General features: G+C 35.8%; 1 protein-coding gene across 12 annotated transcripts in view; it reads left to right on the forward strand.

Moving 5' to 3' along the window:
* Window positions 1-16578, forward strand: part of BTBD10 (BTB domain containing 10) — a 77559-nt gene that overhangs the window by 51303 nt on the left and 9678 nt on the right. For all 12 annotated transcript variants that reach the window (XM_081545138.1, XM_081545145.1, XM_081545137.1 and 9 more), the window contains 3 exons: window positions 1816-2101; window positions 6582-6684; window positions 8161-8281. In XM_081545138.1, coding sequence (XP_081401264.1) covers window positions 1816-2101; window positions 6582-6684; window positions 8161-8281 — 510 coding nt within the window. The remainder of the gene's footprint in view (window positions 1-1815; window positions 2102-6581; window positions 6685-8160; window positions 8282-16578) is intronic.

Below are 16578 nucleotides of genomic sequence, written 5' to 3' on the forward strand. Positions count from 1 at the left end.
CTAATACTTTACAGTAAAATTAACATCTTCTTTTCAGTTGCTTCTGTTTTAACTTAGCTTGATTCTTGGTGTTAAAAAAAAAAACTTAATGAAACTTTAAAGTGAATTTTTTTTCAGAGTTTGGGACAGTCTTAGAAATAATTTGAACAGCCTTTACAACTGTAATATGTAGATTTAAGATCTTTTTTCAAGTAATTTTTATCTTGTGAGATATATAGCAGTGGTTTATTTAAAATAATCTGTAGTAAATTATTGATAAGAATCCTTGTTAATCGTACTAAAAAAGGAAGTGGAAGAGTAACCATCATGGAGCCATTTACGTTGATTTTTGACAATATTTTAAATTTAATTAAAAAACAGAGGAGGAAAAGGAGGGTGGAAGTGGGTTCCCCCCCCCTTGACAGCTCAGATCTTTTTATTCCTTCCTTCTCTTTATTATAAATGAATGCTATTCCTCCAGGTAAATACATTGTGTGACTGTAAAGCACCACTCTTGAGTAGATGTACATAAACAGTGTGAGCTTGCTGATTTTTATTTTTCCCTCAGAAGTGGCAAATTAAATATTTTGACTTACTATTTGAGGCAGTTTCTGATTACCTCATATAAATCAAAATCATGTATATTAGGTCTAATTATGTGGAGAGGTTGTCAGTATCTAAGTAGGTCTTTAAGTCAGAATAATACTAATAAGCTAAAAACTAAGAAAAGTGTAAGTAAGAGCTGACAGTTTGTTATATGCAAAGTTTAGTATCTGGGAAGAGAATAGGGGATATAATAAGTTATTTTATTGCTTTAGCAAATTTTACTTTTAGTATGCTACCAAGATTGTAGAAATAGGCACTACAAGGGAGGTGTCATGGTATCTCTGGAGATACAGCAAGCCTAATTATATAACCAGTAAAGCTGTACAGAGTGTTCTAAGTAGCCTGAGTCATGAAGGAATTTGGCAAAAGCTGATGAAACTGATGAGATGGAGGTACATTTTTAGGTCACCTTTAAAGTTTAGTAATCTAATCTCTAAAGGAAACATCACAAAATCTTTTAATTTCCCTTTTGTAGACTGTTGGAACAGCTAAAGAAAATTGTCTGAATTTTAACAGTGTTTCTTTATATTAAAATTATAGGTAATATTAATATGATCCTATAAAATTTATAGCAGTGCTTTTTTAAAAATGAGAATGAGAAGAAGGCAGTATATCACTAGCTATTAAACCATTTAATTTGGTAAAACACTAAAAGTCATTTGAAAACATAAATACTTCTTAGTGTCTGTGGTAAAAAATTTTTCTACCTTTGGTACCTTCCTTTTGTGAGATAAATTGCTGATTTGGGGGTTTCCTTATTAATGTAGTTAAGAGTCCAAAGTTTGTACTTTGTGTTTTCAGAATAGTATTAATACTTTCAGTATTTAGGACAGTTAAAATTGTTATTAATCTTTTACTGACTTTCAATGCTTGCTTATTTGACTTAGAATATTGTACTCCTTTTGTTTCTGTATATTTTTAAATAGAGCAGTAATATAATTCAATTTAATTTTTATCTTGGTCTGGGTCAACATTGGTTAGGTATACATCTTTCTTAAAAACTCTACAGTATTAATTGTTTTAGAAAACAGTGTAATGTTGTAGGTTTTATTCCTAGAAAATAAATGAACATTTATGATGTTCTGTGAAAATGTTATTTGAAATCAAAAAAGCAGAATTGCTATGATATAAAACTACTTTTCTAAATCATTATTTTCAAAAGATATATATGTATATCTTGTATTTTTTAAAAGGAAATTTGCATAAATTTGTTTAACATCTTTATTTCAGAACGTGAAAAAGATCACAGTTCCTCTCGTCCAAGCAGTCCTCGTCCTCAGAAAGCCTCTCCAAATGGATCCAGTAGCAGTGCTGGGAACAGCAGCAGAAACAGTAGTCAGTCAAGTTCAGATAGTAGCTGTAAGACATCTGGGGAAATGGTGTTTGTGTATGAAAATGCAAAAGAAGGAGCTCGGAATGTAAGAACATCAGAACGAGTGACACTTATAGTGGATAACACTAGATTTGTTGTAGACCCATCCATTTTTACTGCACAGCCAAATACAATGTTGGGCAGGTTTGTATTATTGTGATTCTTTGTATTATTAATAATAAGCACTTTTCCATTGCCTTTTTTTAAAATTTAAAGTTTTACAGTAATTCTCTAGTGGAATACAGTGTTGCTGTTGAGCTATGGAATTTAAATAACTTGTTCAAGTTAATCCAGCTAGAAATTGTAGAGCCAGATCTTGAGCTTGATTTTATTTTGAATAATGTTTGCTGTACCTAGAAATAGCAAATGCAGTAGTTAAATGAAGACAGAATACTTAAAGATCTGAAAACATAGATTGTATTTGACAAGATGAATTTAACAGTGATAATGTTTCCTTCACTTGGGGCTCCTAAATTCAATCTCCAGATACAGCAGGTATCAGCATTTGGTTAGCTGAAAAGTCAGCATGAGTTATCAGTTTGATGTATTTACTTTAAAGAAATAATATTAACAAGTAGTCAGTAGAATGAAGGAGAGATAATTGTTTCTTAATCTGTACTGGTCTGGAGTAATAGATTAATATAAAATTTGTAGTTAAGGGAACCACATTCTAGAATTGGTAGAGACAATATGGGCTGTAGTTATGGGAACTTCAGTATATTTCAAAGTGTTCAAAAGGATCAAACACCTTTTAATTGTAAAATTAGTGCTTTTTTTCTATTCATTCTAATATAAAATGAAGGAAACACATAAATGAAAGTTTGCATGAGGTTAAAAAGGAAAACTTGAATTTTTTGCTTGGTTGCATATGAGTAACTATTTGGGGTACCTGTGTATGTGTGTGTGTATGATTTGTAAGTATCTCAGAATCCAGAACAAATGCCAGCATGTGACACTGTTTACATTTTGGGTAGAAAATGTTTCCTCTTAACACTGGCTCTAGACTTTACATCTCTAAGGAAAAAAATACTTGTACTCTATAGGCTTTTACATATTATTAGAAGCATAGGAAAGACTTTTTTAAAAAATCAAAGCATGTTTATTTATTTCCAAGACATTACATTACAATAAACAGTAGAATTTGAAGGAAAGATTGTTGATGGGAGATTTTTAGGAGGATAACTCGACACTGATCATATTTTATATTTTTACCTAAACTTAAACAGTTGAAGGGCAGAAGTAAGTATTTGAAATTTTTCTTCAGCTGATAGGCTACATTTTCTTTTTAAAATAAATCCGGAGGATGTTTTCGTTTGTGATCCATATTGATCTGAAAAGTATAACTTTCCTTTTTTGTAAAAAGTTCAAGTATTTGAGAAAATTGCATGACATTTGATTCCTGAAAGACTCGCTTCTTTTTTTCCAAATCAGTGAAGGCTTCTTTTCATGTCAGTTGACGAAAGCATGTCTTTGGGGATGAAAATTAATATTCATGGGAACTGTAAAAAGCAGTTGGAATTCTTTTGGAAACTTTGAAATAAAAAAGCTTTGTTCTTTATAGGTTCTGTGTTATAAGAAAAGAGGGAACTATTTAAATTGGGAAATTGTTGAATAGGAAACTTAGATCAGCTATATTGACTTTAGGAATGATGTTGTCATTGAATTTAGAGGTTCAGATTCTTTTAATCACACTTTAAAAATTTGCTTGGGAGTTATGCGTTCAACTTTTTGTTTTGAAGGACATATTTAGCAAATTGCCTCTTTTCTAAATAGTTACTGTTAAAGGGCCAACAACATGATGTGAAAAAATAGAAATTCATCTGCATCTTCTTTTTATAAAAATTAATATTATGAGCTTGTTACTTATTTATAATTGTCATTCTCTTCTTCATTCCTCTCTACCCCGGTATTTGATTGCTTATTTTTCAGTTCTAGCATGCAAGTGTAAGAGTTTTGTTCAGGATTTGTTACATTTATAGTTTTGTGAAAAGTGAAATAACTGAATCTGCCTATACTTATTTTACTTTTTTCTAGTTTAGATTACCATACATGCTGCTTAATAGACTTAACTTTGCATTGAAGATAGTAGTGTCTCCTTCCTCCCTCACTCCCTCTTCTCTTTTATTTTTTTCTTTCTCTGGATAAAATTAGTGTAAGAATCTCTCCTAAATTGATTTGTGTTTTTTTTTCACCCCTGAAGAAAGGGGACTGGAAAGTTTTTTTAGCTTTTGAATCTTATTAGTTGATTTTATTTTCTTATGGGGAATCTTGACTACTGTTTCCTCCCACAAAAAATTTTTTTCATAATGCTTCGTTTGTCACATTTGCCAGGATAAATGTCTGATAAATATTTGTGGGCTAATTTAATGATATAATTTAATGCTAAAATTCAAATGGGAATATCTTTCCTTTTCTCCTTTGCTTTTTGCTTCTTTTCTTTTCACAGCTATTTGTAAGGCCTCCTCAGACAGCCATTTTGCTCTTTTGCATTTCTTTTCCATGGGGATGGTCTTGATCCCTGTTTCCTGTACAGTGTCACAAACCTCCATCCATAGTTCATCAGGCACTCTTATCAGATCTAGTCCCTTAAACCTATTTCTCACTTCCACTTTATAATCATAAGGGATTTGATTTAGGTCATACCTGAATGGTCTAGTGATTTTCCCTACTTTCTTCAATCTAAGTCTAAATTTGGCAATAAGGAGTTCATGATCTGAGCCACAGATGCAGAGTTCCAAAGAATAACAAGGAGAGATAAGAAAGCCTTCCCCAGTGATCAATGCAAAGAAATAGAGGGAAACAACAGAATGGGAAAGACTAGAGATCTCTTCAAGAAAATGAGAGATACCAAGGGAACATTTCATGCAAAGATGGGCTCAATAAAGGACAGAAATGGTAGGGACCTAACAGAAGCAGAAGATATTAAGAAGAGGTGGCAAGAATACACAAAAGAACTGTATAAAAAAGATCTTCACGACCCAGATAATCACGATGGTGTGATCCCTCACCTAGAGCTGGACATCCTGGAGTCTTGAAGTAAAGTGGGCCTTAGGAAGCATCACTATGAACAAAGCTAGTGGAGGTGAGGAAATTCCAGTTGAGCTATTTTGAGTACTAAAAGATGATGTTGTTAAAGTGCTGCACTCAATATGCCAGCAAATCTGGAAAACTCAGCAGTGGCCACAGGACTAGAAAAGGTCAGTTTTCATACCAATCCCAAAGAAAGGCAATGCCAAGGAATGCTCAAACTACCGCGCAATTGCACTCATCTCACACGCTAGTAAAGTAATGCTTAAAATTCTCCAAGCCAGGCTTCAGCAATACGTGAACCATGAACTTCCAGATGTTCAAGCTGGTTTTAGAAAAGGCAGAGGAACCAGAGATCAAATTGCCAACATCCGCTGGATCATCGAAAAAGCAAGAGAGTACCAGAAAAACATCTATTTCTGCTTTATTGACTATGCCAAAGCCTTTGACTGTGTGGATCACAATAAGCTGCGGAAAATTCTGAAAGAGATGGGGATACCAGACCACCTGACCTGCCTCTTGAGAAACCTGTATGCAAGTCAGGAAGCAACAGTTAGAACTGGACATGGAACAACAGACTGGTTCCAAATAGGAAAAGGAGTACGTCAAGGCTGTATATTGTCACCCATCTTATTTAACTTATATTCAGAGTACATCATGAGAAACGCTGAAAGAAGCACAAGCTGGAATCAAGATTGCTGGGAGAAATATCAATAACCTCAGATATGCAGATGACACCATCCTTATGGCAGAAAGTGAAGAGGAACTAAAGAGCCTCTTGATGAAAGTGAGAGAGGAGAGTGAAAAAGTTGGCTTAAAGCTCAACGTTCAGAAAACTAAGATCATGGCATCTGGTCCCATCCCTTCATGGCAGATAGATGGAGAAACAGTGGAAACAGTGTCAGACTTTATTTTGGGGGGCTCCAAAATCACTGTAGATGGTGCAGCCATGAAATTAAAAGAAGCTTACTCCTTGGAAGGAAAGTTATGACCAACCTAGATAGCATATTAAAAAGCAGAGACATTACTTTGCCAACAAAGGTCCATCTAGTCAAGGCTATGGTTTTTCCAGTGGTCATGTATGGATGTGAGAGTTGGAGTGTGAAGAAAGCTGAGCACCGAAGAATTGATGCTTTTGAACCTTGGTGTTGGAGAAGCCTCTTGAGAGTCCCTTGGACTGCAAAGAGATCCAACCAGTCCATCCTAAAGGAAATCATTCCTGGATGTTCATTGGAAGGACTGATGTTGAAGCTGAAACTCCAATACTTTGGTCACCTCATGCGAAGAGTTGACTCATTGGAAAAGACCCTGATGCTGGGAAGGAGTGGAGGCAGGAGGAGAAGGGGACGACAGAGGATGAGATGGTTGGATGGCATCACTGACTCGATGGACATGAGTTTGGGTGAACTCCGGGTGTTTGTGATGGACAAGGAGGCCTGGCGTGCTGTGATTCATGGGGTCGCAAAGAGTCGGACACGATTGAAGAACTGATCTGAATGCTAAAATTATAATTCCTTTTTACTTTTGTACGTGAAAACAATTTTCCCTTTTGAAGGGATAGCCTGTTGATTTATTTCTCAATTACTTGCTACCATAGGATGTTTGGATCTGGCAGAGAACATAACTTTACACGTCCTAATGAGAAGGGAGAGTATGAGGTGGCAGAAGGAATTGGCTCTACTGTATTTCGAGCAATTCTGGTAAGTGCTGTTTCTTGTGTGTATTGATTGAGTCAGTTGACCCTTTCTTGATAGGTATTTGGATTGAAAGCAGAATTGTATTTGGATATGTCTATGGAAGTATCCAGTGTATCCAATATCATTTAATTCATTTTCTTTTGGTATGTAAATATAACATGATAAAAATAAATGAATTTTATAACCTTTGCAAAAATAAGATAGGCGATAATTCAACTCTTAGGTCTGCATAGGCAGCTCTTTCAAGGGTTTAGTGGTAACATTTCTATAGTCAGACTACTCCACTTTCCCTAATTCTATTAAATGCAAAAAGTTGAGAATTTTTTGCTGTCACAATAAATGTGGCTACTGAATTCTAATATTTTGTTGCATATAACTAGTGGTGGACACTTAGGAACATTTGAAAGTCATCTCTAAAATGTGTTTCCTATCATTTTTGTATTAAAACTTAAAAAAAAAATTAACCTTTTATTTTGAGAAATATTTGAATTAGTACTACAGTCACTACTTGTAATTTTAATCAGTGAGAAAAGATTGATTTATAGCATGTGACAGTTTATTCCATGGTTTGAAAATATGGTTTCCTTAAATAGTTTTGTGGGAAGAGGAGAGGGAGGATCCTGAGGTACAAGACAGGAAAAGTAGTTGATCGTGATCAGTACTAATAAGTACTTGGAAAAGTACCAGAAGATGTCTTGCTTGATTCATGTAGCAACTTCAGAAATATTTTTACTGTGGCTCTGAACATCAAGAAGCTTGAGGCAGGTCTTAATTTGGGGGGAAGTGCTTTTTCAGCTGCCCATACTTCCATTTGTCCCCTAATGGTATTGACCAGTTACTCCATGACTCAGCTATGGAGTAACTTATCTGTAGCTCTGGGCCAGCCCCTAACAGCATCTCAAGTAAATTTTGGAAATAATAGTTATTATTGTTTGTACTTATGCGGGAAACACCAAAGAACGATATTTGGAAGAAGAAAAATTGTGTGTTCTGTTTCCATATATTTGAATACTTGGAAATGATTTTGAAGTTCTTTACTAAAAACCTTAAGTTTTGCCCCATTCTCTAGGTAATATTTAAGGTAACGTAAAGTATATCATTTAACTTTCTTAAAATTTCTTTAAAAAATACATGGTAGGTATGTAGACAGATAACTTGTAAGGGGGGAATGCATGTGAATTAGCATGGTACAGTAGAGAGAAGAGATGCATAAGTAATGAGGAGACCCAGGTTCTAACTTTATCTCTCCTGTTAAATAATTTCGTAACTGGATGAGTCAGTGAATCCATTTGGACATAAATTTTTCTTGTCAGTAAAGTAAAAAAGTGGTTAGGTGAACTGAGGTCTCACCTAACTTTAAAATTCCACAATTCAGAAATCTCAGAGTATCACAATTTAAAAAAATTATATCAGCCAAATCCTAAAAATAAATTTTGTCTACCTTGTGCATTCTTTAATGCATTCTTTATTTTTTTTCAGGATTATTATAAAACAGGAATAATCCGTTGTCCTGATGGCATATCTATTCCTGAATTGAGAGAAGCTTGTGACTATCTTTGTATCTCTTTCGAATATAGTACTATTAAATGTAGAGATCTCAGTAAGTATGTTTTGTGTGTGAGTGGTTTGTAGAGTTACAATGTATTGGAATGAAGTACCTGAAATAGTGCTATTTACCTAGACTTCAAGAATTTGTTTAATTGAATTCTAAAGCACTAATACTGTGAAGCTTATTCATGAAAGTCCACAGAGATCATTGTTTGGTGCAATTTTCCAAAACTTTCTTTCAGCTTAATAGTTTTTTTGTTTGTAGAGTCTCCCATATTTCTGCTGCTATTTGTTCTTCCTCTATCATTTTTTGCCAGTCTGTATCTCCCAGCTTGGTAGCCCTGACTTTGTCCAAGTGTGGTATTTGGCTTCACTCCTCAGATCACATCAACCGAGAATTTATAATTTCTTTTTGTATTTGCCATGTAGTATAACATCCTAAGCAACTATGGAAGATACAAATCATTCCCAGAAAGAGTATTTGTCATTAAAGATCTTAGATTGACTACCAAATACCAGCCCTCATTTATACAAAGAATTAAATGGCTTTATTCAGGAACTTCAAATACAGTCTCAGAGCAAGTCTAGAACTTCAGAAATCCTAACTCTTTGATGGATATTTTCCTGTCATGCTGCCCCCCCTGCCCCCATGCCAATCCCCTTTACTGTTATATTATGCCTAAGAAGAAAGGTGATTATACACAGAAAATTCAAAATGGTATATGAAAATTATCAAATGTTGACTTGGTTATTAAGTGGTTGGGAAAGCCCAGAAGAAGATGTCATTGTGGGCTAGTAGGATTAGGGAAGAGTTCAGAGGAGACAGGTTGTAAAGAGTGAACAGGAATGATTTAGCAAGAGTAGAGTAGGAAGGTTAGGGGATTACCAACATGAATGGTATACTTTGGAAATAACCTATATAAGAGACTATATTGGGACCAGAAGGAGATGAGAATAAATATGGGGGCCAGATTGTGGAAGGTCTTAAAATTAATATTCTTACATTTTATGCTGTATAATGTGGGATGCCATCGTAAAACTTTGCTACCTGTGGTTATAGATGTATGTTAGTCCCAAGTATATGGTTATGTTTACTTCATTACCTAAATGTAACACTAGCTTAGCAAAATGGGGCCATACTTTCTGAAACATTGGTGTATTAGAAATTGGGAATGGGAAACTTGTAGGGCATCTATTATATATTTAAATATAGCTATCCTTCATGCTTAATTATGGTCTAACTTCTTGAAAATGAGTGGTCCTTATTAGGTCTGTCCTTAAGTACCAGTTTTTCTTTGTTTTCATTTGTTTGGCCAAATATTCTTTTAAGGTCTCCATAAAAATATCAGTAGGTGAGACAACGATTGGGTGGTCCACCTCTGAGTCCATTTCTTTATAAATGATATTTTAAAGTTTAAAAGCAAATAGTTGGACAGCTGAAGCATACAGCTGTAAACTTGAACTAATTTGCTGTCTTTTCACATCTTAAAAAATGTTTTTAGTTGAAATCATGAGCATTATTCTAATTTATAAATTCTTGACTTCATAAAACCTTCTATAAAGGTTTTGTGTTTTTTAATTCATGGGAACATTTTAATTTAATTGCGTATGACTAAATGTTGAATTTTGGTGACTTTCAGATTAAAAAGACACTAGAATTCCTTAAAGATAAATGGATTTTAGTTCTGTAATCCTTTGCACATCATTTACCTTGTCATCACTATTAAATATCATTTACTTGTTACAAAATTATCAATTCTCATAGACTTTATTAAAATAAAACTATATAGAATCTGAAGAGATAGAAATGGTCTTGTAAAATATGAAAGTGTACTATAGGTGTAGACTTGAGTCCAAAAATGATTTTTTTCCTGTAAATATGTGCTTTTACTGAATATTGTAATGGTACTTTACACTAAAATGTCTGTTTATCTCTTTCTTAAAATTATAAAACTAGTCAGTGTGTTAATATATTGAATACAGCATCCTGGATTTCTTGGGCAAGTTACTTAAGACCTTATTTCTTAGTTGCCTCATCTTGAAAATGGGAGACTAATATTACTTACCTCACAGGGTTGTTGTGAAGATTAAATGGATAGTGCTTGACACATAAGAGCTTTCCAGGTGGTTCAGTGGTAAAAAAATTTGCCTGCCATTGCAGGAGAAGGAGGAGATGCGAGTTCAATCCCTGGGTCAGGAAGATCTCCTGGAGGAGGAAATGGCAACCCACTCTAGTATTCTTACCTGGAGAATCCCATGGACAGAGGAGCCTGGTGGGCTACAGTCCATGGGGTTGCAGAGTCGGACATGACTTAGCGACTAAGTGTGCATTCACGTTGACACATAGTGTTAAATAAGGATTTGCTTTAAGAAAAAAAAAGCAAAATTAGGAAATAAGGTAAAGTAAAATAAAAATAATAAAGGATCATATAGTACATTCTATTTTATGTTTCCACATGAAAATATATTGTGAATAACTATATTAGAAGATATCCTTTAGTAACAACTTGTTCAATGGTTTACATAGTTATTGCTCATTTTCTACATTTTTATTGAATGCTCATTTTATACCAAATACTAGGTATGTAAAAGACAACAAGAAAAGACAAGATCCCTTCTCTTGTGATGCTTGCAATGTAGTGGAAAAAAGCAGATAAGTAAATTATATTGTGTTAGAGGAAGAATAGGGTACTAGATGAGCATGTATGAGCTGTATCTAACTCAGGTGTTGGGTCTTGAGGAAGCTTTCTGGAGGAGAGGGAAGAGGAAGTGTGTTTCAGGCAGAAGGAATGCTATGTTTGGAGGCAACTAGGCTTTAATTTCTTCATTGTCCTCATTATCTTCCCAAGCAAGCCCTGTAATCCAGAAGAGGTTTTGAGAACCAGGGCTGAACTCAGTAATGAAGGCCTGGGGCTAAGAGATATGAAAATACAATGTCCCCGGTGAAATTGGTATTTGTTCAGTCTCTAAGTTGTGTCCTACTCTTCGTGACGGCACGGACTGCAACATGCCAGGCTTCCCTGTCCTCCATTACCTCCTGGATTTTGCTCAAATTCTTGTCTATTTCGTTGGTGATGCCATCCAACTATCTCATTCTGTTACCCCCTCCTCCTCCTGCCCTCAGTCCTTCTTAGCCTCATTTTCCAATGAGTTGTCTCATCACATCAGGTGGCCAAAGTATTGGAGCTTCAGCATAAGTCCTTCCAGTGAATATTCAGGGTTGATTTCCTTTAGGATTGACCAGTTTGACCTCCTTGCAGTCCAAGGGACTCTCAAGAGTCTTCTCCAGCACCACAGTTCCAAAGCATCAATTCTCGGCGCTCAGCCTTCTTTATGATCAACTGTTATATCCATACACAACTACTGGAAAACCTTAGCTTTGACTATTTGGACATTTGTTGGCACAGTGATGTCCCTGCTTTTTAATACCCTGTCTAGGTTTGTCATAGCTTTCCTTCCAAGGAGCAAGCATCTTTTAATTTCATGGCTGCAGTCACCATCCACAGTGATTGTTGGAGCCCAAGAAAATATAATCTGTCACTGTTTCCACTTTTTCCCCACCTATTTGCCATAAAGTGATGGGACTGGATGCCCTGATCTTACCTTTTTGAAAATAGTGTGGAAAATGAAATTTAAAGTTTGCAAAAGGACAAGTTCAGAAGGCCTAGGAAGAAAGGCACCACCCTTGTGGGAGACAGTGGAATTACAAATGAAGATCAAAAACTGAAGTTACATTTAATTTAGTTTAAGAAGGGATATTAAGAGGCAGAGACTACTTTTGGAGTCATAGAAATATAGAGGCACTGAAACAACAGACACTTATATGTTTTCTCTCTGTCTTTCTCTGTCTTGCCCTATTTTTCAATTAATAGCATTAAATCAGTTGAATTTGATGATGGGGACTATACCTTTTCACTCTGTGTCTATAGTGTCAGACACATAGTAAGGACTCAATAAACATTTGTTGAATGAATAAACTCTTTTATCCCCTCATACATTTTTAAGACACTTTTCCACTTATTGTCTTCTCTAGTATCATTGGTCTTTCCCTCTTTATAGAGTAATCCTCAGGCTCAAACGTACTCCATTCTGACCTGTGTCTGTTGTAGGCATTCAAAAATACATCATTTGAAAATTTTTGAGCTTTTCACTGATTCTTTGAAGTTAATTTTTTGTAAGAATTAGCAGAACTCTATTAGCCTTTGCCCTGCTTCATTTTGTGCTCTAAGGCCAAACTTGCCTGTACTCCAGATATCTCTTGACTTCCTACTTTTGCATTCCAGTCCTCTAAGATGAAAAGGACATCTTGTTTTGGTGTTAGTTCTAGAAGGTCTTGTAAGTCTTCATAGAACTGTTCAACTTCAGCTTCTTTGACATTAGTGCCTGGGGCATAGACTTGGATTACTGTGATACTGAATGGTTTGCCTTGGAAACAAACCAAGATCATTCTGTTGTTTTTGAGACTGCACCAAAGTGCTGCATTTCACTCTTCTGTACTGCCTCTTGCTCCTTGGAAGAAAAACCGTGACAAACCTAGCTGCTGCTGCTGCTGCTAAGTTGCTTCAGACAGCATATTAAAAAGCAAAGATACTACTATGCCAACAAAGGTCCGTATAGTCAAAGCTATAGTCGAAGCTATGGTTTTTCCAGTAGTCATGTACAGATGTGAGAGCTGGGCCATAAAGAAAGCTGAGTGCCAAAAAATTGATGCTTTTGAAGTGTGGTGTTGGAGAAGACTTTTGAGAGTCCCTTGGGCTGCAAGGAGATCATTCAGTCCTAAAGGAAATCAACCCTGAATAATCATTGGAAGGACTGATGCTGAAGCTGAAGCTCCAATACTTTGCCCACCTGATGGGAAGAACCAACTCATTGCAAAAGACACTAATGCTGGGAAAGATTGAGGGCAGGAGGCATAGGGGGCAACAGAGGATGAGATAGTTCGATGGCACCATCGACTCAGTAGACAAGAATTTGAGCAAGCTCCGGGAGATGGTGAAGGACAGGGAGGCCTGGCGTGCTGCACTCCATTGGGTTGCAAAGAGTCAGACACTACTGAGTGACTGAACAATGACAACAAGAATTAACATTTATTATACTGCCTCCTATTCCAACTACTGTGTCTTTCCATTTATAAAGTTTTCTTTTGTGTCTTCTGCAATAGTCTAAGTTTATTCTTTGATAATTTGTATTTTTGTTACTTCTGTGTGTAGAATATGTTCAGATTTTCTAACTGCTAGCATAAAAGAAAATTATTGAATTTTCTATATTTGTGTTTAGCCACCTAACTGAACTCTGCTTATTTGTAGTAGTTTTTCAGTTGTTTCTTACATATTCTTGGTAGATAATTGACCCTTTTGTAAGTAAAACTTTTTATATCTTTTTGTCTTGCTGAATTGACTATAATATTTTGAACAGTGTTAAATTTAGTGGTAAATCTGATATCTTGTCTTTAATGGTATTTCCTTTAGGTTTCACTGTTCTGTTTTTTTCCTTGACTCTTTCTTCAATACTCTGGCTCTTTGACAGCCGTCTTTTAGATCTTCTGCTAATTTTTTTTCTCACCTGCTTCCTGATCATTTATACCTTGAATGTGTTCCTTGCCAACAGTTTTGTCTTTAGCTATCTTCGCTCTTACAGAATCTATACGCTTAATCTAAGTAATGCCATTCATCACTGGGGCTTCAAATATTACCTATACACTGTAGGTTTCCAGCTCTTTATCTCTAATTCCTATGTACCAGTTTTATGTTTCCAGTGTAGTATTTAACTTGCATAACTTTTTTCCCTTCTTAATCAGGCTTTCAATGAGTTCCATGCATATAGTACATATAGTGATGAACAAGAAAGATTTTGTCCCTGTATTTATGGAGTTTACAGTCTAGCAGGGAAGACAGGCATTCAAGAAGTAATGAAAAGCTGTGAAAGTAGAGTGAAGAAATGAGATACTATGACAGGTGTATGGTAAAGGGGCTATGGAAGATCATTATCTGAATCAGTGTCATTAAAGCTGAGACGTAAGGGAATGGAAAAGAGAGTGAGAAGGTCTCCAGGCAGCAGAAATGGTATTTGCAGAGGCTTTCAGGTTTGAAGGAATATGACATGCTTAAGGTCCTGGAAGAAGGGACATATGGCTAGATTGAAAGAGATAGTGTGTGAATGATGAGACATAAGGCCAGAGGAAAGGGAGAAAGCAAAATTGGTTATGTGTTTTATTAACTGTTCATTCTGTACCAAGTCCTGTGCTAAGTTTGGGCAATGCAGCAGGAACAAACCAGGCAAAACTTCCTGTTCTAATGGAACTTTCACTCGTTCTGGGGAGATAAACAACAGACTAGGTAAGCAAGTAACATGAACAAATAACATATGATATGTTAGATAGTGCTATGTGCTGAGGAGGGAGAAGAAAGGTAAAGGGATAAAGAGTAGTTTGAGAGGCCTTCATTGCAGAGGAAAATTGAAGTAAATTTCAAGCAGAGGTTAACAATGAGAGCAAGTGTTGAAGCAGTTTGCCTGGTAAGTTCGAGAGCAGCAAAGAGACAGAGGAGTTGGAGTAGAGTGAGTGAGGGTGTCAGTAGTAGGAAATGAGGTCCAGGGAGATGAGGTGGTGCAGGGCCTTTATCTTTTGACTTTACTCTGAGTGAGATAGGAAGCCATCAGAGGGTTTTAACAGAGAAGTGATATGATCTGTAAGGATGCCATGTTTTACCATTTCATGGGCACACTATTCACACAGGATTCACTTTAGAGTCATGCAGTGGTATATTCCTGATCTGATGTATATTTTAAAAGAATCACTCTTGGCTGTTGGGTTGGAGATGGACTGCAGGGGGAACTAAGGTAGACACAAAGAGGTAATTAGGAAACAGTTATCATAATTTAGGTAAAAGATGATGGTGGCTTAAATTAAGGTGGAAGCAACACGAAATGATTAAATTCTGAATATATTGGATGGTAGAGTTGTAAAGATTTACTTGTTGATTTGAATATGAGGCTGAAAAGAGAGAATAGTACTTAAACTATCTAGAAGTGTGGAGTTAACCATTGATTGAAACGGGGGAAGACTTCATGGGGGGCAAACACTTAAAAGCTTGACTTTGTACGTAAGTTTGAAATACCTGTTAGACATTCAAGTGGAAATGCTGAGCAGGGCATTGGGTATACATGTCTAAAGAGAGAAATGTGGACTAGATATCTATATGTGGGAGTCATCAGAATTTAAAGTATTTTTCTTTAAATACTATAGGTAGTATTTAAAGAAAAAAAATGTTTTAAAGTACTGTAGACACTGATCTATAACCTCCTTTTTCACATAACAGGCTTAAGGACCAGGTTGAGGATTTGGGACTTTTATTCTGAGATAGCACAAGCCATGAAAGGTTTAAACTAGAGACGTCTATTTGTATTTTTTTTTGGCTGCTGTGGAGAAAATGAAGGCAAAAGCAGCTGGTGAGTTTTACAGTGGGACAACTGAAAGGCTGGGTTCAGTGAGGATTGTCAAACAGAGTATACCTACATGTGACCTCTTCGTGTGGGTTGGGCTTCTTCAAGCCTGGAGACTGGATCAGAGAGGAAGCATCTGAGGAGCAAACATTCCCAAGACCAAGGCAGAACCACAAGTCATGTACCCATCACCTCTGCTGTGCTCCCCTGGTTACAAGAAAGTCAGTATAACTAGCCTAAATTGAAGGGGAGAGTAATTGGACTTCTACTGGGAGGAAATATCAAAGTCACATTGCAGAAAAGTATGTGGCATGAGAAACTTTTTAGTTATCTTTGGAAAACAGCATCTTTCAGAGAAAGAAATAGCACAGTTCAAGATGTATTTAAGAGGTGGCCTTAATAGGGCTTGAGGAATGGTTAAGAGATGAAAGAGGAATCAAATATTCATTCATTTATTTGACAAATATTTAAGAGACTATCATATGACTAACACTCTTCTGAGATGGTTCTGAGAACCTGAGTGCATGGTGATGCCATTTACTCATTTGGAAAACTGCAGAGAGAGAGACTGAAATGATTAAGTTCAATTTGGAATATATTTGAGTTTGAGATGCCTGTGAAAGGGCATCCTAGTGGAGATTTCAGGAGGCAGTTGAATATAATGCATCTGAAATATAGCAGGCAGAATTAGTAGAATAAATTTGAGAATTATCAGCTTAAGGTGAGAGAAAATAAAGAACCTAGAACTTCCCTGCAAAATAACCATATTTAATGGCCAGCTAAATATTTAGGAAATATTTAACCTAAATATTTAGATAATTTCTGAAAGGAAAGCATCCTGAATATTCATTGGAAGGACTGATGCTGAAGCTCCAACACTTTGGCCACCTGATGTGAAGAACTGATTCA

Source organism: Giraffa tippelskirchi, chromosome 11 (genome assembly GCF_054371585.1).
Source record: "Giraffa tippelskirchi isolate mGirTip1 chromosome 11, T2T-mGirTip1v1.2.pri, whole genome shotgun sequence".
Taxonomy (NCBI): Eukaryota; Metazoa; Chordata; class Mammalia; order Artiodactyla; family Giraffidae; genus Giraffa; species Giraffa tippelskirchi.